Source organism: Larimichthys crocea, chromosome XXII (assembly GCF_000972845.2).
Source record: "Larimichthys crocea isolate SSNF chromosome XXII, L_crocea_2.0, whole genome shotgun sequence".
NCBI classification, from domain to species: domain Eukaryota; kingdom Metazoa; phylum Chordata; class Actinopteri; family Sciaenidae; genus Larimichthys; species Larimichthys crocea.
The window spans coordinates 9566074-9578121 of record NC_040032.1 but is presented as its reverse complement, the minus strand read 5'-3'; the positions used below and the strand labels follow the sequence as shown (position 1 = coordinate 9578121).

Here is a 12048-nt window from a genome sequence, read left to right as displayed (position 1 = left end):
TGAGCTTGATGATACAAATCTTTATGTCCGACGTTTTTCTTTGTAATTTTAAGGTGAATCTTAGTTTTACATTCAAACTCTGTGACTTCATTTATGGAAAATAACTCTAAACATTGTCTGTAAATTACCAACCAAGCTGTTGTTTCAAGTCTTATGTCATTAATAACAAATTCAAGTTATGTCTTTGAATTCCCTTGAGTATGATGTTGGACCCTGATGGCTGTGATGACCATGCAGACCTTTAACTGTAAGACAAGGCATGTATAGTGTGAATGCATTACAACTGAAGGTGATTCTGAGTTTCGCTTTTTAATGAAATTTCATTCAGAGAACATTGTGTATCAAGATATATACACGTCCTGAGACTGGTCTGTATATCTCTCTCTAATTTAGATTCATTGGTTTCCTGTCTAGTCTACTCATCTGTATCCTCTTCCCATCTAACTCTGCGGTTTACGACCGACTGCGACCGACCCATTTTCTGCATGGGGATAAGTAAAGTTCTTATCTTCGTCCTTCGTCTTTCATACTGCATTAGGAGACAACAAAGAAGCAGCATGTCGTCTCAACATGTCGGTGTGAAAACCCCTAAAAAACACCATTTCTATTATTTGCATCAACCAGTTCAGGGTTCGCTAACGGACTCCTTTTCTATCGAGCAAACTGACTAAAGCAGGCAGCATATTTTGGAAATATTTCATGTTATTTTCAGGGTCTCATAGCCTTCATAAAGATAAGCATTTATGGGAAATGAATGAATAAATTCAATGTATAACAGTTACAGAAGAGAACAAACAGTCCGTGTAACAGCTACAGGAAGTTTGTGTCAAACAAAACTGTCGTTTTTTTGACAAATTCAGTATTTTCTTTGAGCTCTTTGGTTGTTTTAACTGCATATTTGTGCAAACATTTAAAAAAAGACCGGCTTAAATCCCTTAAAATCAAGGCCAAGCGACGCCAAGTGAAGCTTTGGAGACATCAGGACTCCCAAGTTGGAAACCAGTGACGTAGACAACAAGAAAACTGAACCTATAAGTTGTTCTTTTAATATTTCAAATGTACCAGCTCAACGAAAGCGCTGTGGAGCCAAATATGCCTAAAATAAGTTCAGGAAATTAATCAGGAGCAGCCACAAGTCAATCACAGCCAGACATATGGCAACTACAATTTTTAGGCACGTGTACTTTCCCTGAATATTTTATATATTTCATGTATACTTCACTACTTTTCCTTTTCACTGCACATCTGTCTGATGTGACTCGTAACTTTGTGGATTCGAACAAAACACATGAACCAACTACACTACACTAAACTGCTGCTCACACATTAAAGCATTCATAATCAATAATATGATAACAACATAAAGTCTGAACACCATTCTTTGTGTTGCAGATGATAATTCTGTAAAGTTTTTAAATGCATGTACCTTTTTACCAGCCGAATATTATTTTAGAAAAACGCACACAGTATTTATTTTTCTGCAGAAGTGGACGAGAATCCTTCAGGGGGAGAGTTGTGTAAGAAGAGGGTTCAACATTCCAACACTGCTCCTTCATGCTTCACATGGTAGTATTTATTATGGGCTGTCGTGTTATTGTTTTTTGTGTTCTTTATTTATGTTGCCGTGCACGCCGTGCCTGTACGTACCACAGTGTGAACAGGACAGTGAGGAGGAAGTAGGATGTTTGTTAAAGACAAATACAATGTGTCTCTCTTTGTCTCACATGCTGTTAGCTGCTGCACAAACTGTCCTGAGTAACAAGAAACTGTAGAAATAAAAAAAAAACATGTTCGAGTTTGTAAAAAATAACAATTCAAGGAAAAATCTGTGAATTTTTTTCAGCATTGCATGATAAAACATTCACATGTGTTCATCATTTTCTTCATCCGTTCTTCAGTCTTTTTCAGGACTCTTCATCCTTTGGCTGTCCATTCTGCAGCTCCTGGAGCAGTACTGCATTAACAACATTAAGAGACATTAAGATGCAACACATGATCATCATTCAAGCATTATACATGCACTGTGGAGCTTCATAAGATGACCCAAAGACCACAGATGAAAGTCAGAACTCACCTTTGATAATTTCATCTTTCACTTTGTGAAGTTCTTTTTTCACGTCATCGATAATTTCCTTCAAACACACAAACACATGTTGTGTTACTTGAATTAAAATCAGTATTTCAGGATTTCATTTGTATCTTAAAGCTACAGTCTGCAACATGACGTCACCCTAACCCACAGCATTTCCTGTGCCACACATGGAAGAGTCTGCAGCTTTTGACCAATTAAAAGTCACGACACAAAGCCGTGCTGTAATGAATCGAGTTGCACGATACAAACCTGTTTGATTTTCTCCATGTCGATCTCACTTCCTCCACCTCCTCCAGCATCTGAGCTCTTTTTCACCACCTTCATCCTGAAATAAAAAGATCCACGTTGACCTTTAGCCAGAACTGACTCAAGGAGAGCCGGGAGAAGAAGCAGCACGGTTCATGTCAGACAGAAATAACTTCCGTCTTCACAAAGACATTCGAGCAAAGCTTCTGCAACAATAGATGTTTTTAATGCAGTTGTAGGGCGACACTGAAGGTCGAGAGAAGTTTCAGACTCTATAGTTAAAGCCACAGACAGAAACCACCAAACGTCAAGTGCAGTCATTTGCAGGCAGAAGAGGGCGAAGCTCATCTCAGTGACTCAAACTGTGGCCGGCACACAGAGCAGAGAAGCATCTCGGGATGGGAGGCGACTGATACCTGGAGGCGTTAACGGAGGGAGAAGTGGAAGAGCTGGGACTCGTGACGGAGTCCCTTTGATTGCCGGTTAAGGATTTGGGCCTGTTACAAAAACATGCAGCTGTTGATTGGGTTGTATTTGAATTTGTGTGGACTCTTCAGGAAGAGTCAAAGATCACGTGAGAATCAGTCACGATGGATCGGGCTCTTACCTCGGCATGGTGGCAGATTTTTCTTTGTTTTCTGGTGAAATCAGATCACATGCATGATTAAATCTTCATACTAATATAATCTGTTTTAGACAAGATACTAACAGAGCCGTGTAGGAGGAGCATTACTCACCTCCTGGTCCTGGGAACTTTGACACCGAGGAGTCAGGACTATCCTGTAGTCACGCACAGACATTTTGAAGTTATTATCCGCTCATCAATCTTACAAACATTACAGAATAATGAAAACACAGGGAGACTCACTTTGGATGGTTCTTCCTTCTTTGCAGCAGGGACATCAGCAGCTTTCCTCCTGATTGAAACAGTTGTATTAAAGACATTTCCTCATGTTAAATTATTTTATGTGTCTGTAATGTGCTAATGTACCTTCTAGCAAGGATGGCGCTCATTTCTCCCATTAGACCACCTCCTCCACCTCCACCAGATGACGGTGCTGGTTTGGGGGCTTCTGCCTCATCCTGGACACACAAACACACACATCATGTTTGAAGAACACGTACGCCGATCATAAAGGAGGAAATGTATATTTAGGGATCATACCTGCTTTGGTGCTGTTTTACGAAGTTTGGCTCCAGCCAGAGCCGCAGCCAAATCACTTGCCCCACCTCCACCTCCGCCTCCACCGGAAGGTGGCGGTGGAGGCGGAGGAGGCACCAAGCCCCCAGCAGGAGGTGGTGGAGGTCCAGGTGGAGGCGGAGGCCCTCCAGAGGACGGCGGAGGGCACGGAGGTGGTGGTGGTGGTGCTGGTGGACCACCTGATGGAGGAGCAGGAGGAGCAGGTGGGGCAGGTGGGGCAGGTGGGGCAGCTGCAGCAGCGGCCTGCCTCTCTCTCTCCAGACGCTCCTTCTCCTGCTGCTCCTGTTTCTGACGCTCTAATCTGTCGCAATAAAAAGAATTTATTTATATAAGTTATCATGATACTTTTACATACAGAGCAGGTTTAGATATATAAGTTATCATGATACTTTTACATACAGAGCAGGTTTAGACCGTATTATAGATCATATTCTTTATATTCTTTGTAATTTTAAGGTGAATCTTAGTTTTACATTCAAACTCTGTGACTTCATTTATGGAAAATAACTCTAAACATTGTCTGTAAATTAACAACCAAACTGTTGTTTCAAGTCTTATGTCATTAATAACAAATTCAAGTTATGTCTTTGAATTCCCTTGAGTATGATGTTGGACCCTGATGGCTGTGATGACCATGCAGACCTTTAACTGTAACACAAGGCATGTATAGTGTGAATGCATTACAACTGAAGGTGATTCTGAGTTTCGCTTTTTAATGAAATTTCATTCAGAGAACATTGTGTATCAAGATATATACACGTCCTGAGACTGGTCTGTATATCTCTCTCTAATTTAGATTCATTGGTTTCCTGTCTAGTCTACTCATCTGTATCCTCTTCCCATCTAACTCTGCGGTTTACGACCGACTGCGACCGACCCATTTTCTGCATGGGGATAAGTAAAGTTCTTATCTTCGTCCTTCGTCTTTCATACTGCATTAGGAGACAACAAAGAAGCAGCATGTCGTCTCAACATGTCGGTGTGAAAACCCCTAAAAAACACCAATTCTATTATTTGCATCAACCAGTTCAGGGTTCGCTAACGGACTCCTTTTCTATCAAGCAAACTCTCTAATCGGAACGCAGATCGACAGATCAGCGCTGCAAACGCTGTGTCAGCGTGAAACCTGCAGAGCTCAGGTACATTTCTGTCTGCGTCAGGAAGGGGGAGAGTTTAAGCATGAAAGCCAAACAGGTTCTCAGACGTGACGTTTGTTTACAGGAATGTGAAGGTGGCCTTCAGGACACGGTGGCAGCTGTCACTTCAGTCTGTGATGGAAATTAATGAACAGTACCTCCTCTGCTGCTCCAGCTCCTGAGCAGAAGGTTCATTATGAGCCGGGCCTGGACAAAAAAAACATGGATGAGTGTCAGAGTAGTTGATTTGATTGAAGATCACAACACATGAAACACTTCACGCTGTTTCATCGGTGTGTTTACCTGTGTTCAGACACTCCAGCGCGTACGTCATGGATTTGGCGAACTGAGCACCGTCCTCTTTGCTGCCAAAGTTCAGCCCCCACACCTGTTTGGGATCCCGCCACTGGTGGAAGTTTGGTGTGGCTTGGTTATACTTCATCCCTTTGATAATGGGACAGTTGATCACCACCTGGTGGGAGCAGGCCGCAGAGAACACTGACTTATAATCTTACTCCTCTTACTTTTGGTAGAATTACAGGCAAATTGAAATATTCGTGCAGTTTGATGTGTGTAACCTTCAACCAGAGAAAGTGATTGTCTGCTCAGCTGTGTGTGTGTGTGTGTGTGTGTGTGTGTGTGTGTGTGTGCATACTAATCGAGTACCTGCTGGTCGGCCTGCAGTTTGCGGCCCACCACTCTGAAGGTGTTGGCCGCGCTGTTCTGATAGATCTGCACGCGGCTAAACGAAGGACTGTCAGATCCGGCCGGCACCCAACGCTTGTTGGCGTCGTCATACATCATGACCGTCGCCCTCACCTGACAGATACTGGACTCACTGTTGGAGGGACAGATGACGAGATGTAGAGTAAAGAAGAGATCATTCACCATGTTCTCATGGCGACCGTCGCCCTTTGACATCATACTGTCATTTATTTCATCATGTACGATACATGATGAAAATCTGGAGGACACTGAGCCATCACAAGATAAAACTACATTTCAAAACCTGTTAGCTACCACTAACTAACTAACTAACTAACTAACTAACTAACTAACTAACTAACTAACTAACTAACTAACTAACTAACTACCAGCACAACAGCTGACGTGAGCACTGAAGCACTTCCAGCACCATGACTACATGATTTTCATGACGTGACAGATGTAAATGGGTTTGTGTCTAAGCTTGCAGATTTACAGATTCCTGCAGTCACTTCATGTTAATGTCGGGTCTGCAATGTAACGATGTTCATCCAGAAAACAAACAAGCCCTTCACACACAGAGTGCTTTACACCTTTTTCTATCATACGCTACACAACACTATGAAACCAGTTCTAGGAAGTGGTTGACTGCTAACGTTAGCTGTTGTCTCATGGGTGATAAAATATGTGACTATTATATCAAACATATTTACAGAAGTTGTGAAACATGGCCTGAGGTTGCAGCACTCCTGAAACAACGACGACGAACATAACATTTGAGCTTTTAGCTCCTTTTATGATAAGAAAGTTTTTATTTTTATTTCAGTTTCTCAAAGCATGAAAAAGGTTTTAGTGTGGCTCTGAGTTCGGTGCTCGTATCGATGCATGCAGAGCCGTCAGTGAGTGTTTTTAAGAGATAACTTTTACAATCAGACAGAAGTCGTTTGTAGCTGTAACATAGAGGAAGTATTCAGATGCTTTAATGAAATAAAAATAGGAATGCCACAATGTAAAAATACATTATATTACAGTAACAGTCTTGCATTAAAGTCAAAGTATCAAAAGTACTCATGATGCAACAGAGAGACCTATGTGAGTCATAAATTATGATATATTTTATATACATTGTATATGTATATTTATATATATATATTAATAATAATACATTTTATTTAGCGGTGCCTTTCATGTTGTCATTCGTGTTTTAATGTTGCATCACATCAGAAAAAACTAAACTTAAATAAAAAATAAATAAAATAAATCAACAAATAATAAATGCAATAAACAACAACTGGGCTCAAACTATAGAAAGTAAGATATTTAAAAAAATATGCATTATGTTAATTGATAATTATCACTGATATCGATAAAAAACAACTATTTGGTTGTTTTTTATACATTCACTAGCTCTCAGATCGATGCAGTGAAGTAAAAAGTACTATAATATATATATATAATATTTCACTATGAAATGTAGTAAAGTAGAAGTATCTCTGAACTGTACTTCAGTAGAAAACTTCAGTATATGTTCTTTAAGTTCTGTAAAATAACAAGACGTATCATTTAAAGTGTTTCTGGCGGATGTGTACACACATTTGGGAAATCATTTTTAATATGCAGCCTTTGCAAAACTTTAACGTGTGTTAGTCTGAGGCAAAAGTGAGGAAATGCAACGTAAAGATTTTCTTGCAGCACGTCTGCAGATACTTATTTCTACATGAGACACTGTGACTGTGAGTTCATTTCAGTCTGCTTCTTGCGAGGTCTGTAGACGGTGGGAAATCTTGACTTCCTGCCAGAAAGGTTTTCTTGTTTTGACCACTTCCTGTGCACGGTAAGATGCTGCCTAATATGGCCTCGATGATGACACCTGTCACTGATATGTACTAACTTCTTAAAGTCGTCAGTCCTCAACAACAACTGAAGATTTAATAAAACGTTCTGTTCAAACGGCACCTGAGCTCTGATATCTTGATTTTAACGTGTGACACCTGCGATGAGTCTGAACAGGAAGTGTAGTCAGAACTAAAGAGCTCGTCAGACAAAAAGTCAAAAGTCGAGTTTAAAGGAAGCGGCACCGTTATGCATGTCGTCAGTTATTCATGCAGAATGATTCGGGAGGAAACAAAAGCAGCTTCGAGCTGATTTGAAACGATTGAAAAAATCCACTCACCCCATATTTCAGCTGTCGTCTCCAAAGCTTCTTACTTTCTTCTGTGACGACTTCCTTCTCCTCTCACGAGCGAATTCGTTTTCTATCAATTAAAAACCTGCGTTCATTCTTGCCTGCACACCTCCGTCGCACTCTCCCATGACATTGTTTAACACCAACCACTTGCACTTCTGCCTTTGTATTCTCATTTCCGAGAGGTTTTTTTTTGCTCTTCCTGTTCTCGTCTCCTTCACTTGCTCTTTTTCAAATTTTAATTTTCACACCTCCCCCGCCTCCTTTCTGCATCCCCCTGTGGCAGAGCTCTGATTTGGTCTGATTTGGTCTTTTCCTTCACACAGAACTGTTTATTTGGGGACGGAGCATGGAGAAAGTTTAATACAAAACTTTGCTCGGGTATATCTCTCCCTGTCTGTGTGTGTGTGTGTGTTTGAACATTCACTACACTTGTACACAGGTCATGAGTCCTCATCAAAGTTATTTAGACTACCTCAGATAAGGAGCTGGAAGTGTCACATGCAGCGGCTCAATGCAACTTCCCCTGCTGCACGCAAGACACGTAGCAGGTAGCAGAAAACAGTTCTGACTGACTTTGTTAGGTGTGCTATCAAACAGCATATTTAACTCTGAACCTGCTGAAACTGGATCAGCAACAGTAACTGCAGTAGTACTGGAAGTAGAAGTGGTAGTAATAGAAACAGAAACGACAGGTACAGTAGTACTATCAGAGGTAATAAAGGTAAGCTGAGCCACGACATGTTTTGAGTCATCCCCCCTCCAAAAAAAAGGAACTGCCAAACTATGAAAATGACTCACTCATTTTAACCGAGTGGAAAAGTTGGAAAATGTAGTTTTTTAATTTGGGTGTTCGAAGCTGAATCACGGATCTGGTCGTGTTTCGTGATCTCAGATCTAAGATTTAGTGTTTGGGGTTAAATGTGTCATTCCTCAGTCTGTCACCACACCGCCAACTGGCACTTCACTTCCTCCTCAGAGAAAGAAGAACTGTGAACTTCATTATTTGACTGAATAAACATTAGTTCAGAAAACGAGGAACACAGACGTCCTGCTTTTGATGACGATGACGATGTTTCAAATGATATATTTAACGCAGACTCGGCCTCGATGGAGAGTGCATTTGAGAAACTTCTCATGAGTTATAATTGTATAACTTCATTTCTATTTCATGGCAGCGTGTTAAACATCATGAAACAGCAGCGGCACATCGTGCGTTCATCTTTGACAGTAAAGTCACACTCTTGAATTCTCATGTACAAAAATAAGTACGTGTGTTTTCGAGTGTATGTTTGTCACATTGTGAGGCGTTTGTGCGACCTTCACTGCCTGTGTGTGTGTGTGTGTGTGTGTGTGTGTGTGTGTGTGTGTTCTGACACCTTCACACTGACAAGCCGTGTCCTTTCTATAGCCACATCATGTCTGCTGGTAATTTCCTCTTACCTCTCACGATCACTCTGTAGTTCCTCATTCTCCTAAAGTCTCTACACAAGGTAAAGGGCTCTGCAGCTGCACCTCACATTGTTAGACAGCAGTGTGCACATATAAAAACATATAAAAACAGGACATATTCATGACTGATACTTTGCACTATATAATAGCAAAAATATATAAATATATATAGATATCAGTCAGCGAACAGACTTTAATGAAGTGAAGTAAGTCACTGACGTGTCACCTCCTAATCTGATGGATGGTTGTGAAATGTTGACTCGGATATTCAACATTAGCTGTGCAACCCAGGAACTTGTTTTGGACGACAGAGAGAGACAGGACAGGACCTGGGCCTCAGTGGCACGGGGCACCAGAGGGAGAATCATGGATCCTGCAGGTCCAGCAGGTCTGGGGTTCAACCAGGAGATCAGAGACATATGTGGGACTGCTGCAAGATGCTGCACAGCTGATCTGGAACGTGTAGCTCCTCGTAATAACATTTCACCTTAATGTTACTTTTGTGTTTGTCATTGTTAATGCTGTAGCTGTGACACGATGTTTGCAAGTGCAAACAGCTGCTAACGTCAGATTTCATCATACAAACACAAAACAATGAACAGATGATGCAGCTGTGGCACAAATGATATTTAACTCATTTAGTTAAATTAAATGAAAGGCTAATAATGCATGATAAAGACCGAAAGACTAAGATGAGTGTGTGACACACGGTACAACCGACACTGATACAGAGGAAACCACAGACTAGATACACAAGATGCAGGTGAAAACTAGTCAGCATGCAACAAAGGCAGGAAGTTACAGACGTGAGCTGAGTGCAGCCTTACAAAATAAAACAGCAAACCCAAAACCATGACACCAATTTAACCCCTGTTGCCTCCAGAGGGACGTTCCTAGTAATCTGATGTTTTTAGAGAGGGGAGTTCCCACAATGCATGTTCGGATTAGAGTCCTTATAACGTTGCAAAGACAAGGTTGTATGTGCATGAAACGTAATTTTTTTAATTTAAATTTAAATTTTCTATCGTCATAACAAGTCTCCCTGTCATATTTCCTCTGACCTTTGCTGACAGTGCTGCAGCAGAAGTACTCGGCTGGTCCTCTTTGCTGTTCACACATAAATATTCTATTATTTATTATGTATTTATTGATTTACTGAAGGAAACAGGATTCAAGTTTCAATGTCTCCAGACAGAGTAATTTAATGCTCACTGTAATAACAAATCCCTTGATAAATGAATATGGGTGTATATGTGTGTTAGCGTTTTATAAACTGCCTGCAGGAGACTGTTGATTGTACTGTGTGTGTTGTTGCCTTCCGGAGCTCTAACTGTATGCAAAGCAGCAGCCTGTGTGCTGCAGCATGGAAATTAAATGGTAATTAAAAGGTAGCTCCACTTCACTTTGTCCTCGACAGAAAACTGGCCCTTCAAGTGACACGTATCTGATTTCAAGCTCTTTGTCGACCGACTTGAGTTGAGCTGTGTTGACTTTGGATCAACGACCAAAGACTGAAGAATTGTATTTATTGAAAGGATTATATATTTTAAAGGCAGGAATAATATATGTTTAACTGAATGTGAATTAAAGAGCCACACATGAACTCTGATTTAACTTCATATCACATATTTCCACAGTTAAAATAACTTTCCTGAGGCATCAACCTGAACAATGAGCTGACAGTGGACAGAGTTGTTCTTCTTTTGTTTGTTTTCCTTCAGGTAAATGAGCAGTCTGGACATGAAGCATCTTTAACTGTTAATGTTCATGGTCGGCCACGCCCTTGTTGCCTCTCACAGACAGATAATGGACGGTTTGCTCGTCTGAGCTGATTCTTCTTTACCTATTGAAACTGCAGAGGAGGAGAGTACTTAAATAAACAGAATCCTAACACTTTACATACTGGGAGCTTTGTAACAGATTCAGCTTTCATAGCGATCCAGTCCTCATGTTTCCTTTCACTCTGTGAGTATTGTGTGACAGTTTAATTTTAATTTCATTAAATCAACTTTTAGACTTTACAACATGTTGTTCCCATCAGACCTCAAGTTACATAAAGACTGGACTGAGGAAAAAAAGGACCTTAGATACCAAAATATGTTAAAAATATATATACTGTTTCTGTCCAGTGCACATTGTTTGAGCTATTTTGTCAGATACACGAGCGGTATATGGAGTGAATGCAATGTGGCGTGTTCCTCAGGTTCTAAAAGACTCATGTGAACAATAACAAATAAATATTTAAGACTTTTTAAAATATAAATCTGTGTTAAAATGTGAGTGGTTGTGTATTTATAGTTGAGTTCAAGTTCAGTTGTCATATATAAGTATTTCCATAAACTCTAGGACAGTAATAAAGAAAATAAAACGTATAATGTATAATAAATAATAATGGGTTATAATGGAAGTAAGCAGGGCTGAGGTGCATTTAAACTACAAACTGTTTGTGTCTACATAATACACGATGTTCTTGGAGTGACCTCTATTGTGATTTGCATGATGGGGTTTAGTCTCGGGCTGCATTTGTATTTGCCATGCAGAACCCAGTGAAATAAGATGCACGCAGTTCATTTCCCCCTTAAGCTTCCACTGACTGTGCGAGACAAGGTTGTGCATTTGATTTTCAAAATGTGTTGTTGTTGTTCATCAGTAAAATATTGATTAAAATCATTTGAATCCATCTATCTGTCAGTCCCAGCATGCATGAGCCGATGGGAGCAACAACAACAACAACAGGACAGAAAGTGCCATCAGGTATGTACAAGTATGCAAAGACCACAGTCAACGAACAGCAAGTGGCTGACATCTTTTCTGTGTGTGTGAATGGCCTTTGTATTCATATTTAGAAGCTCTGTAATCCCACCAAACAATTGCAATAGAAAGAGGCCAGAAGAAAGAGAGAAAGGCCTGATTTACCTAGCAGTTAAGGCTGTGGCTCCTCTGTGCTCGCTCCTGTTACTCAGACCGTGCCCTTTGTCTGGGGCCAGGGCTTGGTAGGATTTGCATGCCAAGGGCCACTTGAATGCGAAGC

At 40.6% G+C, this 12048-nt stretch overlaps 1 protein-coding gene across 2 annotated transcripts; it reads right to left on the bottom strand.

Moving 5' to 3' along the window:
* Positions 1 to 914: 914 nt before the first annotated feature.
* LOC104937700 (vasodilator-stimulated phosphoprotein-like) lies at positions 915 to 7775 on the bottom strand. Of its 2 annotated transcripts, XM_027273871.1 has the most exons (13): positions 7554 to 7773; positions 5342 to 5513; positions 4979 to 5147; positions 4834 to 4882; positions 3504 to 3840; positions 3330 to 3421; positions 3207 to 3255; positions 3076 to 3118; positions 2946 to 2976; positions 2755 to 2835; positions 2342 to 2417; positions 2075 to 2132; positions 915 to 1954 (listed from the first exon to the last, which is right to left on the bottom strand). In XM_027273871.1, exons 1-13 carry the CDS (start codon positions 7556 to 7558, stop codon positions 1905 to 1907), a joined length of 1212 nt encoding a protein of 403 aa, XP_027129672.1. In that variant the 5' UTR covers positions 7559 to 7773; the 3' UTR covers positions 915 to 1904. The 2 variants fall into 2 exon arrangements, with proteins under 2 accessions (XP_027129672.1, XP_027129673.1); XM_027273872.1 differs by lacking the exon at positions 2755 to 2835 and having other exon boundaries at positions 7554 to 7775.
* Positions 7776 to 12048: the final 4273 nt, after the last annotated feature.